Genomic DNA, 18841 nt, shown 5'->3' on the forward strand with positions numbered 1-18841 from the left:
GGTGCACAGACACTACAAGGCCCCTGTGACTGCATCCCAAACTGTCCCCACGGCTAGTCCTGCTAGGGTGCAGGAGGGCTGCCCCGACGGACCTCATCGTCCTGTAGGGGGCGAGCTACCCACATTGTCTTCTCGCTTGGCCTTTCCTTGAGGTTCTGGCGGGGCTTTCGGGGAGGGGGGTTTCTTCGCCCAGGGGTGGGTGGGATTGAGGAGCGAAGGGTGGGTTTCATTCCGGCCCGGAGGCCGGAGCCCCGGGTCTCAGTCCACGCCCACCAGGGAGTGTGCACCAGGGTTCCGGACTGGCATGGCGAGGTCCGGACACTGCTGCCCGGGAGTGGGGCGCGCCCTCGAACCCCTGCACGCCCCGAGGACAGACACAATGCGGCGGACTGCAGAGACTGGCGGGCCCGGAGCGCGCACCTCCCTCCTTCCTGAAGCCTCAGCTTCCCGGCGGCGCGGTGGCGGCGAGCGTGCCGATTGGTGGCCGGGCCTGCGCCCCGCCCCTCCCCGCGCCCCGCCGGCCACCGCCCCCTGGCCGGGACCCGCCCCTCTCCGCGGGAGGCGTCGCGGCCCGCGGCTGGGTGGCGGGCAGTTCCCGCCAGCTGTGCGCGCCCGCGTCTGGGCTCGCTCGGAGAGGACGCGGCGGCGGCGACGGCGGCGGCTCCCGGAGCTCAGCGGGCAGAGCTGTGGGCTGCGCGCGCCCCTGCTCCCGCCGCGCGTCCCGCGGTGGTTCCCGCGCCCTGCGGCGGCTCCCGCGCCCCGCGCTCCCCTTTGTCCGCCGCCCGGAGCGGCGGCGGCGGCGGCGGGGTCGGAGCCCGCACCCTGGGCGACTGAGGCGGCCGTGGTCCGCGCCCGCGCGCCGCGGCGATGCCGGACCAGATCTCCGTGTCGGAATTCGTGGCCGAGACCCATGAGGACTACAAGGCGCCCACGGCCTCCAGCTTCACCACGCGCACGGCCCAGTGCCGGAACACCGTGGCGGCCATCGAGGAGGTGAGCGGCAGCCTCGGCGGCGCGGGGCGGAGGGCTCGGGCCGTGGGGATCGCGCTGCTCCCTGGAACCCGCAGTCGTCTGCGCCTGCTGCCTGATGCACAGTGCCCGCCGCCCGCGCCCACACCCGGGAAAAGTTTCTGGTCCCCCAGAGCCGGTAGCGGCCGGGCCAGCAGTGCCCGACACAGAAGCCCTTTGTTCCCAGAGAGGTGGCTCTGGGGAGAGGCTGTTGGGCCACCTTGGGCCTTTTTGGGGGAACCCTCCTGTCTGCTCTCATTTCCCTCGCAGGGTTTCAGGTCTTTTGCTCCACACCTCGGCAAGGTCAACTTCGGCCGCAGAGTCCGCGGCGGCTGCGAGCCGGGGACCCCTGCGCGCTCTGCCCCGGGTGGTGGGTCCCCTCTTGCGGACCTCTCCAACTTGTTCCAGAAGTGGCCCGGCGGGGGCAGCTGTGCTCCCTGAGCCAGCAAAGGAGTAGGTCCAGGGGACCCCGAAGCTGCTCAGGCAGGGGTGCCATCCCAGCCCGGGAGGCCTGGCAGCTCCCACTGCGTGCCGCAGAGTAGAGCTGCCGGGGAGATGGACAGCCGGCGCTTAGAAGTCCGAAAGGCCCTGGTGGCCGTTCCTGTGCTACCTGTGTGGTGCCTTTTGGCACCATGGTCATCTCTCTTGTCCTTAACCTGGAAAAGGCCTGATTTTAGTAAGGGCTCTCAAGGTGCAGAGTCATTGTATCAAACTGCTAAGCAGCGAGCTCTCCAGATCCCGGGGAAGAGGGATCTTGCGAGAGTCAAGCAGCTCGTTTTGAAAATTAGAGCAGACTTGGAAGGGTCTGTGTGAGTCCCCGGGCCAGGACTGGCTGTGTGACTTGGGACAGCCACACTTCTATCATTTTCTTCATCTTTCAAACCGAATTCAGAGTCTCATCTTTTCGGTTCCCTAGGTTTTCTGCGCTCAGCAGGGCTCACAATAGGTAACTGGCGTACAAGACACACGTGTGGCAGTAGTGAACCGATGACTACATTTCTTTTGCCCAGAATTTTAAGATTGGGGTAATACCCATGCCAGCGATGGGGGCGGGGAAAGGGTTGGCCTTCAGAGAGCTTTAAATGAAGCAATGTCATTAAATCCTTTCCCCGTGCCTGGACGCTGCATCTGCTATTAAGAACCGCTTGAAAAAAATAATCTAGACTGTTCAGCGTAAAATATTTTTCTTTGGAGACATACACAGTCACGACTAGTCTCAATGGAAAATACTAGATTCAGCATCCTGGTGCAGCCTCCTCTTTCTCTCCTCTCCCCTCTTCCAAAAGATCTGCTTGTAAATCTTCTGTAGTGAGTTCAGTCATGTGCGGATTGCTTTCTTCTGCCTCTGCCAGCACGGCTTAAACACGGCCCCTTTAGCTGAGGCATGGGGAGTCGTGTCTCTCTCCATCCTCCACCCCATAAGTGCCAGTTGAAAAGCATTAGGAAAATGCGTCATTCATTCTTACTGAAAGGATTACATTTAAAAAGGTAGGAATCCTTCTTTGGGAAGGAAGTTGAAAGAAAGCTTGTGTTTATGAAGTTGGGATGCTTTCCTCACTGCAGTGTGTCAGCTAAATATTAACACTGGCAGATGTTGGGGAGCCAGGCAAAAGGAGTTGCGATTAAGTTGGCATACCTTCCCTCTGATTAATTTTGGTTTGCAGCGGATGAACCAAAGCTGCTTTTGCACGCAATACAGATTACCCAAGAGCTCAGTTACTGAGTAGATTGGAGAGAGACTGGATTTGGTCATTTTGTTAAATTGCGGGCTTGCTTCGTGTGTCTCCCTAGCAGAGAATGGGTTCAGGTTGCGAAGAGGGAAGAATTAAGACCATTTCTGGCTTATCTCATTTTTAAGCAAACCCAGTGCCCACTCTAGGATAATAGTGTGTATGAACTTGGAGTTGGAGGTAAAGTTGAAAGGGCTCAGCCTGGATTGCTTCAAATAATGCTCTTCCCACTCCTAGATTAGTTAATGTTCACTTCCATTACACATAATTGTTCTATGTATGTAGTAACACACGATACAATACTTAGATTTCAAGCAAACATCTTTTTCATGCTGGGATCAAACACGAGCGTGGGTTTTTTGATGCACATGAAGTTACACATTTCACACAAATAAGATTGAAAAAATATATAAGCCTGTTGGTTTCCCATGGAGGCTATGTGTGGTCATAGTCGGTTTCTGACGGAAACAGGCTTTCTGGGCTGGCATACCTGTATTAGCAGTTAGCTAGTGCCTGGCCGTACTTCAGATGGCATCCCTGCTGTGTCGAATCTCTAGCCCTGGTTTGTAGATGAGGAACTTGAGGCTAAGAGAGGGTGACTTTGAACTTGGCTCCATGCTGCTTTCACCAACTACATGGCTTCTTATCTTATGCTTAAGTAATTGTGTGTTCTCTAAGCTGTCCCTTTGCCAGACTAACCACCTTCAGGTCAGGTTCTGTCACTTTCCAGTTGTGTGAATTAGGAGGAACACCCTTCCCCACTAGTTCCCTTTCTTTTTCCATTTTTCAGCCTGAATCATCGTATCTGTCCGCTTCTGAAGTCTGGTGAAGTTGTGTGGTACAGCATCTGACAGACAACTGACTTACTACTAGCTAATTGTTTTACCAGATTTCACTGCGGTTAATATTTGACCTGGAGGGAGAATGGGGCAAGGGGGGAAGGAAATGGATGAATGGTGAAGGCTAAAAATAAATGGAAATTGTTATCTGCCTCTCTGTCTCTCCCTCTGTGTGTGGCTGCAGGTGCACGGGATGGTTTGTGTGCTGATTGAGGCCAGAGGTTGACGCTGGATGCATTCCTCAATCAATTCTCCTTCACCTTTCCCTGCTCCGCCTCCGGAGTGGGGCGGGGCAGGGTATCACCACTGTCCTGAGCTTTTACCTGGATCCTGGGGATCGACTCTCAGGTTCACAAGCTTGTGTGGCAAGCACTGGACCACTGTCTTCCCAGCCCCCATACATTCTCTCGACCTAACAAGTGTATTTGTTGTCTTCAGAGCCAGGAGAGTGTGGCTGGCTTTAACCTTTCCCCTTGGTGATGACTTTCTCCGGGTGAAGCAATTACTTTGCATTATTTTTCGCGGTGTTAGCAGACGCCGCGGAGTGAGGGCTGCTTTGTGCTTTTGGAGATGAGGGAGGCAACAGGTAGCTGTGGCATCAATCTCAAAGCTGAGCTGCTCCTTTCCAGCTCTCTGTGTTTCTTAGTTTCTTTAAGCCCCGGGTTACTTGAGAATACTCCCGAAACAGAGAAAGAAAATGTGTCCGTTTTGGGGATGTCCGTGTGGTCAGTGAGGCGTGCCTTCGTTGCTCCATCCATTCTGCCTTGATGTAGTTTTAAAAATAAATTTGATATTGACTCTTAAGTATTAAAATTTAATCTCCTTCCTTCCAGGGCCTTGATTCTCTCACTCTGTTGTCTTTGGTTACCTTGGAAACCTCTTTGCTGTTCTAACTGAAAAGGGAGAATGAACATCTGGACTGTGTAGACTCCCAGGGGGCCTGCTCTTCATGGGCCAGGCTCCGCCCCGCAGTTCCAATGGGAACTGGCCTTGCTTTTGATTCTGAGCTGTGACCTGTTTGTAAACCAGCTCCTTCAAGATCCCAGGCTAACAGATTTTGGTTCCATGGTCAGAAGGATGCCACTTCTTTCCCAGGATATTTGTGTTCTTGGAAGGAAACCTCTCTAGGCCAACAGGCCACCGTGCTGTGCTGCTCTGAGATCTCCATTGATGTATCTGGATCATTTTGAATCAGTTAGAATGGAACTGGTTTCTCCCTCTAGCTGAGTTAAATTTCTCTTTTATGATTAGTAGTAGAAGCGCTGCTTGTGCCCTCCTTGTGGGTTCTAGCTCTTGCTGCTGTTCATTTGGGATCTATGGAATCCTGCTGTGTCAGATGAAAGGATTAGAAATCCGTTCTCCTTGAGAAAACTTGTGATCCAGTGGGAGAAACATCCTCCAGGCAGATCACTCGGGTGACAGGCCATGTCTGCGAGAACGTCCAGGGTGACTGATGTAAAGCCCAAGACCAGTACTGCTTGTGGGGTGTGGTCAGGGCTGTGGGGTGGAGAGGGCCTTGAAGGGAGGTGTGTCCTAAGTGGCTCCAAGGTGGTTTAATTCAGTCTTCCATATCTGTGCCCCTACCTTTGGCAAATATTTACCCACTCCTGAGCTGGCGATCAAGATCAGCTAGGCCTTTGGTGGGATTTTCCTATCCGTTCAGTCTGCTTAGGCCAAGAATTTGTAGATGCCTTTTATGGTAGGGCACACATATTCTGCACTGTTGGCCCAAGAATGAAGTCAGCTCCTTGGTCACATTAGTCTATCTCCGATGCCTAGTAGGCACATGCGTTAACCGTGACTGTCGAATGATGCTGAGTTAGAACTTCGTTCTACATACTTGTGGAAAGTTCCGTTGGCGAGCGTGGTTTTAGGCCCTTGGAACTCCAGAGTGCTTCACCAGGCAGCGTCAGTGTGGTGCGGAGCTTGCAGAGAGCCGCAGGTCCCACTCTAGTGCTGTGGAATGAGAATCTGCATTTTAACAGCGGTTCCCAGAAACAGTGTGCACTGCATCGGGGTTTGAAAGTGAGTCCTGGCCAGGTTTCAGAGTTGCCCGGTGCGGGAGGGGGGTCTTGTTGCCTGGAAGAACCTGGTCCCACTCTCCAGAATTCTCATCTCATCTGATTTAGGCAAGGCCTGGAACCTCCACATTCTTAATAGGTTCCTTCCTGGAGACAATCACTGATTGACCCAGGAAACGATAAGTCAAGGTTATCCATAAGGGTAACAATAAGTCAAGGTTATCCATAAGGCGGAGTAGAGAGTGGTTTTTGAGGTGGGGGAGGAGGAAGCTGAAATCAAGGCAGAGGTGACCTTTGAGCAGTCTGGGACACAGAGGCCTGCTTGAGAGATCTGTGCATAGAAGAGCCCTGGAAAAGACCTGGAGACCTGAGTATTAGGGGTAGACAGGCCTGTGGTCAGAGGCAAGGGAGGGGCCAGCAATGAGGGCTGGGTTAGGGCCAGAGCTTGCATCGGGAGGGAATTTGCATTTTTGATGTGGTGTGCTGTGGTTTGGTTTGGGGCTCACACTATCGTGACCTGATTTCCTCTTTAGGATTTATGTTATATTTATTTGTTTGTGTGTGTGACACATGTGCAGGTACCCTCAGAGAACCCGTGGAGCTGTGGTTACGGGCGACTTTGAACTGCCTGCTTGTATGTAAGCGCTGGGAATCAAACTCAGCCGTACCAGAAGATCTGGAAGCACTCTTAACCGCTAAGCCATTTCTCCAGCCACTCATTTACATTTTAAAGGTTTACATTTTAGTGGTTGTCCCTAGGCTTAGAAGAAAAGAGGGAAGACCAGCGAGAGGATGGGGTGCTAGACGTGCGAGGGGGCAGGGGTTTGCTGCCGTCCTTCCAGTGACAAGTGGTGGCAGAGCCAAGGCCAAGTGTTCTCTGAACCGGGAAAATCCGCTGGCAGATGCTTACTGTGTGGCCGCTGTGGTGCGCATATCACACAGCTCATGCCCCCATATTGGAAGAAGGGCCTCCATCAACCCGAAGGTGAAGCTGGCACTGTCCAGCATGGCTTAGTGGCAGTGACCAGGCCTGCTGTGCAGTCTGACTGGCTGCAAGGCTTGTGTTGGGACCCGTCTTACTGCAGACATTGAGAAATGTGTGGAGGGCGCTAAAGGAAGCCTTGCTACTGCTGTGTTTCTGGGCAGATGTTAGAAGGTGTTGCTTGTTCATTGGCACACTCTCCCGTTTCTAGGCCTCCAAACTCTCCTCTGTCCACTGAAATGAGATGGGCTCATTCAGACGTGATGCCCTAATGTGACCCCGTGACCAGGGTTTTGAAGTAGGTGGCTCGCTGGGGCCTCTCCTCCTGCTTTTCTGCCTTTGCGGTTTTAGCGTGTGTGATGCTAAAGGGATAAAGGGACTGCCGGTTGGAACTGGAATGCCGATACTGTGTTCTTATGATGGCGATTATTCTTCCAACGGCATCTGGTTGAGTTTATTTGTTCATAAATGTATTTAGGTGCCCGGTAAATAGTATCACTGCCAGACACCAGGACTGTGCAAAGGGACAGGCCTGTAGAGGACTGACCTTCAGATCGTGTGTGAAGCTTCATCTTAACCTCCCATTTCTCCCCTTTTGTGCCATGGATCCCTTTGGCAGTGTACCTCTTTGAAGAGACTCCCTGGTCCTTTCTGTAGTCTTACTGCTTACTGTGTAGCCCAGGCTAGCCCTCATGCTCCCTCTCAGCCTCTGAGTGCTGGGAGTATTACAGGCACCCTGCAGAAAACGGTGAGCGCACACAATAGGAACTTAAGGTTTCAAATGAAACACCAGTTTTACTGAATTTCAGTTTGTAAAACACTTGGAAAATTTGGTATGACATACTAGTATGTGGCTTTTGTTGTTAATAACGTGAAGATTTGTTATTGGGTCTAATAAGTACCTCCACTGTGACGTACTGTAAGTGTAAATAATACCGTGTGGTGTTGCTAATAAATCTAATGTGATGTTGTGGCACCTTCCATTGGAGTCCCAGGTGACACTTACGCTAACGGGGATGTGTGGCTTTCATTCACTCTTGAAGAACGGCTGAATTTCAGTTAGATGCAAGTGATGTATACACGGGGACCTTTTTTTTTTTTTTCCTCTTCCAAGTGTATGGATTCCTTGAATTCAGACTGAAGGTTCCAAGCTTGATGGTCCAGTGTCTTTGGCTTTGGGTGGTTGACTGCTTTGTAAATGCTATAAACCAGGATGTGGAACTATTGTCAGTGTCACGGTTCTGGAAATCTAGCTGAGACTAGTTGTCCTCTAAGCCAGGGCAGCCGTGGGCGGGGGGTGGAGGGAGGTGGGCGGAGAGGACTGCCCAACTTTGATGTCACCAGGATCCCCCATGCTGCTCGGTTTCCCTGGCCCTGCAGCATGCTTCTGAGTTCGGCAGGCCTATAGTTGTACCGCATGTGTCCATCAGTTAGGAGCAGGACCTCAGCAGGCCAGCTCTTCTGCTGTCCTTTTCTTGTTTGTCTAACATGTTATGTGCTGACCTTGATGTAGGACAAACTCCGGTGGGAAATGACGGAGATTCCCAGGTACCTTCCACCCAGCGGGGGCAGGGAGTTCTAATGGACTGCGTTGCAGGGTGAGGTTATTGTATGAGCTAACTGCTGAAGCAGAGCGGGCTGGATGCCGGGGCTCCCCTCCCTGTCTTCCTGTATTTTGGGGTCATTTTGTTGAGTATCAGACATGCTTGGCTGTAACACGGCTGTTACTGAAGCCCTGGAGAAGATTAACCACACCTCACTGACTTCCCAGAGCTGACCTGGCTTGGAGCCAGGATTCAGACCAAGATTTTCTTTTTCTTCTTCCATGGACATGTGTTCCCATGCATGTGTGTGTCTGTGTTTGTTTGTTTGTGTGTGTGTGTGTGTGTGTGTGTGTGTGTGTGTAGGCTGAGGTTGATATCAGGGGTTATCAATGGTTAGCCATTGAAGCAGGGTATTTCAATTGAACCTAGAGCTTACAGATACCGATGCTTGCTCCCCAGAATCCCCTGTTTTTACCTTCCAAACCATGAATTCAGGCTGGCCACCATGTCCACGCAACAGTGATGTGGGTTCTGGGATCTGAACCCTGGTCCTCATCTTTGTGCAACTAGTGCTTTATCCGCTGGGCCATTTTTCAGGCCTCAGACCGAACGTTTTGACATCACACTTTGCTGTTTCTGCTGCCATCTGTTCTGTAGAGCTGGTGCCCAAGCAAACCCTTCGCATTAATGCCTTTGGGTCAGCGCGGCTTCTCTTGCTGCTGGTTTTCCTGCGTCAGCTCTGTTGCTCTCCTTGAGTGGGAACTTCTGGTAGATCCCTGGGCTGATCTCTGAGGTAGATCCTCCCTTCCTCACCGGAGAAGCCCTTCCTCTTTCCTCTCCTGCCGAGCCCAGCCCTGCAGAGATGTGGCCAGCCATTGCTCACACTCTGGCAGGAGGCTGTCCTGTCTAGGGTGTGATTAATGATGTCATCTTTCTACTGGATGCTAGGGATGACTTTGTCAATAACATCAGGTGGTTGATGAAGACAGTGCCTTCAAATGACAGGTTCCTGTGTCTTAGAATTTTTATCACACCAGCAGGCTCTTAGGGCCTCTCTCCCTAGTTTCCTGGAAGAAATCTCATTCTCTTTTAACAACAGTGACAATAACCAATATTTCTATGGGCTTTTAGTTCTGTGTTAAAAAATGTGTCTATGTTGATTGGTTCCCAAATACCCAATGGTCAGCCCTGAAAACATACATATGTATAACATTATACAGACTGAGCAGGTTGTGTTTATGTATTTAGAAATACACACACACATACACAATGAAAACAGAGGCCATGGATTTGAGAGAGAGCAAGAAGAGGATGTATGTGAGGGTTTGGAGGGAGGAAATCATATAATTAGTATTATAATCTCAAAAAATAAAAAAAGATACTTGTAAAGCAGGAAAAAGTGAAATGTGCTTATTTACGATTATTCCTTTTTGAGATAGATCCTATTTCTGTTTCATAGTTAAAGAAACTGAGGCTCAGCGGAGTCATGTGACTGGGTTTCAGCAGTTGGCAGGACAAGAACCCTGACTGAGGGTTAGAGCTCTTCTGGCTCTTTAACGTCCTCTGACTGTAGAGAAGCGGGTTTCCTCAGTGCGAGTTGGTGTCTGTCTCCATCTTGTCAATTTGGAGGTGTGATCGACACCTCTGGGGTTATGAGCGCTACCCCCCAGGGAGGCACTTAGCTTTAGAGACCACTCCCCCTTTTTTCTTCTTGCTTGTTTTTGAGGCAGGGTCCCTTGTATCTCAGGCTGGCTTTAAACTCTATATAGCCAAAACTGACCTTGGATTTCTGATCCTCCTGTCTCTGCGTCTTTGAGGGCTGCAATTATAGGCATGTGCCATCATCATTCCTGGTTCACAGGGTGCTGGGATCAACCCCTGGACCTCTTGCATGCCAGGCAAGCACTCTGCCACCTGAACTTCCTCCCTAGTGGCCTTCACTGCCGCAAAGTGAGTTGTTAAAAGGATACACCTGGCCCCTAGGGCTGTGGGTTCCAGAAAGCAATCTGGATTGTGTCTATAAAGGACCTCACGCTGAACAGACTCAGGGTGTGTCTTCCAGGCCAGCAGATCTATGTTTGGTGAGGTGACCCTGAAGGATGTCTCAGGGATGTGTACAGGTCCAGGCAGACCCTGGTAGAGAGGGGATGGGAGAGATGTATGTCACTTTTGCCTGAAACACCTCATGTATTATTGATAAGCTTTTGGGTCTGAATGGGTGACCACAGGCTGTGCCTGTAACAGGGGAGGGCTGGGCGAGAGTTCTCTACTTCCGGTCCGGTGAGCTTCTTCTCTCCTACTTTTTTTTTTTGTGTGTGTGGTTTTTCGAGACAGGGTTTCTTTGTAGCTTTGGAGCCTGTCCTGGAACTAGTTCTTGTAGACCAGACTGGCCTTGAACTCACAGAGATCTGCCTGCCTCTGCCTCCTGAGTGCTGGGATTAAAGGCGTGCGCCACCACGGCTGGCTGGCATTCTCTCCTACCTTTATCTTTCACGTGGATGTTTAGATTTGTACTTTTCCGAGAAGTTGGAAGTCAAAGTGAGCTTGACCTCTTCTACTCCTCCTTTGAAAGATTCCCTCCCCAAAGACCCAGATACCTCTGCAGTCAGCATGGCTGTTGCCACCTGATCTGGAATTCTGTTGGGTTCACTGCTGGCTGAAATCTGGGACAACTGGGACCAGGTTGTCTGTGGTCTCCCCCGCCCTCCCCCGCCCATGGACCACATGCCTTGATCTCTTGATTCTGCCTTGTTCTTTTGTCTCTTTGGCAAAAGGCAGGCTGTGTTAATGATCGCAGGGTTTAGTGGTCACTAAATAATGTGAGCTACTGAACATCGCATAAGTACTGTCTTTCTTTCATAGACTTATTTATTTATTCACTTGCTCACTGTGAATATGTGTGAGCCTGAGAGTAAGTGTGCACCGTGTACTTGCAGGAGCACAAGGAGGGCAGAATAGGTGTCAGACTCCTGGGCTGGGGTTACAGTGGTTATGAGCCCCCTTGTGGGTCCCTGGAACTAAGATCTGCAACTGCTTTGGCGTCCAACTCATCTGTCCAGACACCTGGCGTTCTTGTATGGAGGCTTTAGAAGGAGGAGGAGTGGCATACTCACCCTTGGGAGATATGCTGTCTCAAACAGCATGGGTTCTCACGTTTGCCTGTTGTGTTGGTGGTTTGTGACTGGACAAGGTCAGTAGCCAGGAAGTTAGGAGGGCTGGGTTCCAGTTCTGACTGGGCCTCTGTGTTACTGTGACTTTGAACTCCCTGTTCTGTTCCCTCCCCCTGGGCATCCACTGATCTGCTTTTGGTTTCCGTGGATTTTACTCGCTGTGGACTTCTCATCTACGGAATCGAACATTATGCGGCCTTCTGTGCTGTCTTCTTTTGCATGACTGATGTTTTCAGGGTTTATTCGTGCTGTGGTGTGAATCTGCACTTTGCCCCTTTTAATGGCTGAATAGTAGTATCTCATTGTGTGTTGGAACACACTTCGTTTGCTCGTCAGTTGGTGGATATTTGGATTATTAATGCATTTTTGGCTCTTATGAATGATTCACTGGATGTTTTTTGTAAGTCTTTCTGTAGACATATTATATTCCCAGTTCCCATGGAGCTGCATTGCTAAGTCACAGGGTGACTCGGTATTGAAGTTTTTGAGTAAAAAGTAATTGCTAGACTTTAAAATGGCTACATCACGCCGTATTCCCTCCAGCCATGTGTAAGTGTTCCAATTTCCCCACATTCTTGTCAACGCTAATTATTGTCTGTCTTTTTTGATTATGTCCGTTCTCAGGGGTGTGAAGCTGTATCTTACTATGAGTTTATTTGATTTGCATTTATTTGATGGATGGATGTTGAGCCATGTTTCGTGTGCCTGTGGCTGTTCGTATGTATTGTTTTTGGAGGACTAACTTCTCAAGTCCTTTGTGCATTTTTGTCTTGCTTTGTTTTTAAACTGTCTTTTCATTAACGAGTTGTACGCACACACATCCATATATTTTGGATGCTGAACAGTCACGCGCACCCTGCAATTGCTCCCATTTTGGATTGTCATTTTACTCCCTTCATGGTCTCCTTTGAAGCAAAGCATTAGAAGTTTTATTTAAATGTTTTTATTATGTGTGCACATATGTGTGTATGTGCATGTATGAGAGTGCAGTGCCCAGAGTTCAGGAGGGGGCATCAGATGCCCTGGAACTGGAGTGACAGGCAGTTGGGAGCTGCCTCATGTGGGTCTCTGGGAGCCAAACTCAGGTCTGCTATGAGAGCTAGACACACTAGGCGCCGGTTAGTTTCTCGTCAACCTCACACATCATAGGGCTGTCAGGGAAGAGGGAACCTCAACTGAGAAATGCCTGCGTCAGAAAGGCCTGTCGCAAAGTCTGTGGGGCATCTTCTTCACTAGTGAGTGATGGGGGAGGACCCAATCCCCTGCATCAGCGTTGTCCCTGGGTGGGTAGTCCTGGGCTGTATAAGAAAGCAGCCTGAAGGAGCCATGAAGAGCGAGCCAGCGAGCTGTGTTCTTCTCATAGTCTCTGCTTCAGTTCCAGACCCCAGTTTCCTGCCACGGCTTTTCTTGGAGATGGCCTGTGAGCTGAAAGATGACATAAGCCCTTTCCTCCCGCAGTCCCTTATGATCATAGTGTTTATCGCAGTGATAGAAAGAGCTAACTAGGACATACTCTTAACTTGCTGAGCCATCTCTCCAGCTCTGAAACATCAATGTTTAAAAGTCTAATGAACGTCTGTGAACTCTTTACTGAACGATCGACTTAAGACATATTTTTAAAGCTCCTTATTTATTAATTGTGTGTGCACATGTGCACCATGGCGCATAGTCTGTGCATATGTGTACAGGTTATAGAACAACTTTACGAAGTCTGTTCTTGTGCTGGATGTGGTGGCGCACACCTTTAATCCCAGCACCCAGGACGCAGAGGCAGGTCGGTCTCTGTGAGTTCGAGGCCAGCCTAGTCTACAGAGTGAGTTCTAGGATAGTCGGAGCTACATAGAAAAGACCTTTTCCAAAACAAGTCTGTTCTCATCTTTAAATATTTGGGCCCTGGGGACTGAGTGGACATGCTCAGGCTTGATCGCAGGTCCCTTTACTGATTGAGCCATCTCTCCGGCCCTGACTTGGATATTAAAATAACTGTTTTTATGCATAGCTGAAATTGTTTCTATTTAACTGAATTCATCTTCTTTCTCATTTGGGTTTTCTGTGGGCTGGGAAACTGGGAAGACATACTAGCATAGACTTTGGTGGCAAAGGAGTATACTAGGGGGTGCCTTTGCTCTGTTTTATAGGGTTATGATGCTCATCTTATTGGGTCATGGTGCTTGGGAGTCACTTGGGAGTTCTGGTTCAGTGGGAGCCAGGGCCATGTGCTCCCTGTGTCCCTTGTTGTTCACAAGTCTGCCCGGTAGCAGCCTCTTTTCAGAAGCATCTCCTTGGCTTGTTCTCTCAGGGCAGCCGCTCTTTCTCCCTGAAGGTCAGGGTTGCCAGTCCTTGTCTCAGAGTTTGCTCTCCCGTGTGTTGCATTTTGGAAATGAATGATGTTTGTGTACTACTGCAGCCGAATGAAGGATGCCGTTTACTACGGCAGCCCAGGGGTTGTAGGAACCTGTAGCTGTTGTTTGCCTCAGCCAAAGCTTGCCAGGGCACCAGCTTGCCATTTGGAAGATCTGAAAGATTCTGCACGATTTGTTTGCTAGGGGGAGAGCGAGCCCTTAGGAAAGCCCTGGAAGCCAGCCCTGCCCCTTTTCTGTCCCTGCACTGATCCTCCTCTTTCCGCTGGGGACCGGGATGCTTAGGCTGCAGTGTCTGAAGCCTGGGTTTGTCTCCCCTTCTCTTTCTCCTTGTGTATTTCTAGACCCTCTGGGCCCATGATTTCTCCTTCCAAGAAGCTGGTCCTACCATATGTGACTCTTGGGATTTCAGGCAGCAGACCCCTGCCTCTCCCCGTTCACTGAGCTGCGACAGTGAACACTGGCTTCTGTTCCCACTGTGCCGCCTCCTCACAGCCTTCTAGAGCTGGGGCGTATTGCTCTCTATCTTTTCAAATAATTTATTATCTCCGGTAGCCACGTTGGAGCTTGATTTTTTTTTTTTCCAGAGATCATGATTTCTTGACGGTCGACGCAAAGTAGGAGAGGCTTGATTGATCCTAGGACAAGATGGCTTTCGTTGTTGTTAATGCGAAATCCCTGAAGGGCCCCTGTTTCATTTGCTCTTTTAATTTATGAGCCTTCTTGGATACTTCACGCATCTATACACTAGCCAGAGGCCCCAGCCTGTCTCATTCTGGGCTTTATTTCGGCCTCAGATGCAACCTGAGCTGCTGTACTCGCTATGTAGCTGACACACGGCTGGATTTTGAACTGAATTATGGAGTAGCGGCGGCAGCAGATGAACGAGTGTTTCAGACATTTGCTGTTTTTCCAAAGGAAAACGTACTCTGAGCTGAAGGAAGCTGTCAGCCACAGGGCGTGCATGCAGGAGAGCTGGGGGCGAACGAGAAAGACACGGCGATTGGGGAGCAGCAGAGCTCCCTGTTCTGCCGCAGAGGCCAATGGGAAGAAGTGAGAGTTAGACCAGAACAGACTAGGCAAGGCTAGGAGGGGCCCACTAAGCCGCAGCTACAGCTCCTGGTGTGTAGATTGTCATCAGGATGAGCTGAAGTCAGAGACCGGCTATGACACTGTGGGACAGCTTGCCTTATGCGGATAAAGCCCTGGTGTTGGTCGCTAATACCCCAAAGCTCCCCAAACTAAAACAACCACAGAAAGCAAGCCCGAATCAGGGAAACTCTGCTTCGGCGGGCGGAGCCCCATGCCATCCCTCAAGGAACGTAGCCGTGAAAATAGATCATAAATTTCGCCGTATAGTTTATGGGCTCACGCTCACTGAGAAAATTAATTTCTGTGTACAGCTCCTTCCTGTGGTGTTGGCTCTCAGAAGGCTTGCAGGGTTTCCTTGAGGGTGGTGTCTGGTCAGTAGCGGAAACCCACAGTGACATGGGTTCCTGTGATGTGTCCACAGGCCCGTGGGTGTTCGTGTCCGCTATGGCGAGTGGGAAACTCATCCAGTGAGGGGGGTATGCCCGTGTGTGCTTCTAGCTCCGTCCTCATGCCTCAGGGTGAAGACCCAGTTCCACTCTTTGAGCCCACACAGCTGGATAGGGTGTTCAGCGTGCCCAGCATGCGGTCGTGTGTTGAGGCCCAGCTAAGTCCCCTTTAACAGGCTTGTTGTAGTTGTCCTAATCAAGGTGGTCATGACACATTTTTGAAACAATTAGAGAAACAGGAAAGTATTTCAAGCATTATTGTCGAGTTTCTGCTCCGTATAGTATTTCAATGAATACCTGGTTTCTCCACTGCATGCTATTGATCCTCTTCCCTGGAACTTCCTTAATCCTACCACATACCAGAACCATTTTCTTCTCTTAGTTCTTTTGAGACTGTGTTGTCCTGACTGTCCTGGAACTCACTCTCTGTCGACTAGGCTGATCTCAAACTCACAGAGATCCTTCTACCTCTGTGTCCTGGTGTAGGAGGTCCTTCTGTATTTGTGTTGCTTTCATTGGTTATTAAAGAAATTGCCTTGGCCTAGTTGATAGGGCGGATCTCTGGTAGGCAGGGAAGACAGAACAGAATGCTGGGAAGAAGAACAAGAGTCAAACAGACGCCATGAATCTCCGGCCTGAGATGGACATAGGTTAGAATCTTGCTGGTAAGCCACAGTCACGTGGTGATACACGGATTTAATAGAAATGGGTTAATCAAGATGTGAGAGTTAGCCAATAAGAGGCTAGAGCATAAGGACCAAGCAGTAATTTAATTAATACAATTTCTATGTGGTTATTTCGGGGGTTAAGCTAGCCAGGCGGCGGGCTGTGGCCCACTCCTCCTTACTACAGCGTCCTGTCCCAAGTGCTGGGATTAAAGGCATGTACCACCATTGCCTGGCTCTTCTCTGAATTCTTAAGGTGTTTTCCCTTTGATGTAGTTGGGTGGCTTTTTTGTTCATCCATCCTTCTGTCTGTCCGTCTGTCTGTCCACACACAGTTCCATCATGGAGATTGACCTAAATGTGTACACTGGGAATGACAAAGTTCTGTGAAGTGTGTGTGAGATCCATACAGCTCCAGGTGCCCCTCTGGGCTGGAGAATGGGGTCCTGGCTTCTCTCCCTTGTAGCATGGGAATCTCAGAGGAGGTTAGTTTGAGTGGAGGTCTCATGCAAATTGAGTTTGGGACACTTGGATTTAGCCAACTCCACCCTGCAGCTTGTTTTTGTATGGACTCAGAGTGGTCCCTGGGACTCATGGACCCGTTTAAATATTTGCCTGTGGCAGTGGCTAGGTATTTAGCCGCCCGTGGAGGCAATCATTTCTACCCTTGCAAATTTACACTCAGTGAAAGCTAGCCCTTCTGCCCTCTGCCTTTTTATTTCCGATTTTCCCTCTTACGATAACTAAGCCTCATGACAAGTGGGTCAGAGCTGAGTTATAGAGGGAGGGATGGGCTTGACCCTTGGAAACGCATCCCGGATTTTGTGGGACTGAGGGAAGATAGGTCTAGTTTGTGGCTGAGGGCGGAGAGGAGGAGAAAGGCCAGAAGCAGGGAGTCTTGTAGGAGGATTAGCCATTGTAAGGTGGTGATGGGCTTCTGAGTTAAAGTGCTGGGAGGGTCGAGGAAGGAATATATGTCAGAGCGACTGACTGCTCACTGTCAGGCCTATCGCATAGTTCGGAAGTTGTGGGCTTGTGATTGATTTGTTCAGGCCTTCATTCCTTCCTTCATTGCAGCTTTGTACAGGCCTTAGACGCCCAGAGTCCCTGCCTTCCTGGGCAGGATGGAGGAAGGAGCAGCAGTGGTCTACCAGAGAGAGAAAGAGGATGGGGGGGGGGGGGAGGAAGCATCCTTCAGGGGTAAGGCCCTGAAGCAGAACTTGCTTTGCTCCCATGTACCCCAGCATGTCTTTCTTACCCCGTTGCACATGAGAGGGCCTGAGACAGCTTGCGCCAGCTCAGGTCGCTGGCTGTATATGTGGAGATTAAGGTTGTTTGCTTGGAGTTTGTGTTTTTACAATATTAATATACCAACTTGTCCCTGCACTTGAGGGACCTGTTTAAAAGTCATTTATGTATACCTAGTTGATTTACAGGAAGCCTGTTGTAGAGCTGTGTACACTGTAGGGAGTGGAGTTTTCCTATGAGGCCACAGCAGGGCCTCTCTGCCAGTTTTCTTGAGCTCTTCTTTCCCAAATACCATGTGCCTATTTCTTGATCAGAGACTCCTGGTCCGTGACTTCCAATGCACCTTGCATCCTGGGGAATCTGTTTTGGCAAGTTCAGCCTCCTGCCACTGCCATAGGGCTCTTTTGAAAAGAGGGGACATGGTGGCGCATGCCTTTAATTCCAGCACTGGGGAGACAGGCGGATCTCAGTGAGTTCGAGGCCAGTCTGGTTTACAAAGCAAGTTCCAGGGCAGCCAGAAACCCCATCTTGAAAAACCAAAGAGTGGAGGTGGAGTCTGTGGGCTGAGTGCTGACCCCTGCCAGAGCTCATCTCTTGCTGCCACTTCTTCCTGTCCGGGCACCGGGCTGTTTATGAGCAGGAGACTCAGGGAGCCGGTCATAGGGTGTCTGGGAAAATGACCCATCCAGGGAAAGTGCCAGTGGGCGATATGGTCGGCTCAGACCATGCTCAGCACCACTGGTATGTGTGGGCTCCCCCAGCCCTCGCCAGGGAGAAGCTCTACTTGGATGCTGAGGAGTGGTGGTAGAGGCCATAAGCCAGCCCTTTTTTCCTGCAGTGTGTGGGGATCAGGGTGCCCCTTATAGGCGCATGCTTAAGGGAGCTGAGACATGGTCACCTGAGCATGGGTGGGGTGGCGTGTTGATCAGTCAGCAGACTGGAGGAGTAGGGCTCTGACCGCTGGAGTGAGTGTGCATCATCCCTTCATCTGCCTCCAGCATCCCCAGCCTTTCTGTACCTGAGATGTTTGTACTGTTAGCCGCTTCCACACCCAGACCCTACATTTTTAGGGTGCATGACCCCGCTGTTGTACCCTTCAGTCCCCAGCTGTAAGGGCAGACGTTGTAGGAGGAATGCCACCAGCCTGCAGCGCTGCCCATGTGAGCACCGTCAGCCCTCTGTGGCTAGCCCTGAGCGATGTCCTCCTCCAGCATGGCACCCACGGCGCTCCCGCTTCCTGTGTTTGTTCTCAGTTCCTGAAACCAACGACAGAGTCCTGACAGTGGGAGCTCATTTTTCTTTTCTTTTAAAAATAAGCTCTTGCTTTTACTCAGACTCTGTCATTTTTGAAACACTGTTTGAGTAGAATAATCCTTTTGCAAGCACTGTAGCCAAGTGCATACCCCCAATGGTGTTTGATGCTTCATAAAGTGAGATACCGAGGCAGAGTTGTCCCGTAGTCTGGAACCAGACCATACAGTGGGTCTTGTCCAATGAGTGACCATATTGTTTTCCAGAACCACCCGTGTATGAAAGTCCTCAGTAATGACTTCGTAGAGCTAGCGTGTGCTCGTGTGTGCACACATACACACATGTATGTACACATCTGTAATTACAAAGCTGTCTGGGAGGTGGGTGCGAAGGATTTCCATGAGTTTCAGGTCAGCCTATTCTACAGAGTAAATTCTACATCGAAATAGACAAATACAAACTTAAACAAACAAAGAAAAACCCAA

General features: G+C 50.4%; 1 protein-coding gene across 2 annotated transcripts in view; it reads left to right on the forward strand.

The window, feature by feature from the left end:
- Positions 1-640: 640 nt before the first annotated feature.
- Asap2 (ArfGAP with SH3 domain, ankyrin repeat and PH domain 2) overlaps positions 641-18841 on the forward strand; it is a 155909-nt gene continuing 137708 nt past the window's right edge. Inside the window, exon 1 of one of the 2 annotated variants that reach the window (XM_048439776.3) lies at positions 641-993. In XM_048439776.3, the coding sequence (XP_048295733.3) occupies positions 868-993 (126 nt within the window). In that variant the 5' untranslated portion in view covers positions 641-867. The remainder of the gene's footprint in view (positions 994-18841) is intronic. The other variant, XM_048439778.3, reaches the window with a different exon arrangement.

This window comes from Myodes glareolus, chromosome 6, assembly GCF_982192425.1.
Source record: "Myodes glareolus chromosome 6, mMyoGla1.1, whole genome shotgun sequence".
Lineage (NCBI taxonomy): Eukaryota > Metazoa > Chordata > Mammalia > Rodentia > Cricetidae > Myodes > Myodes glareolus.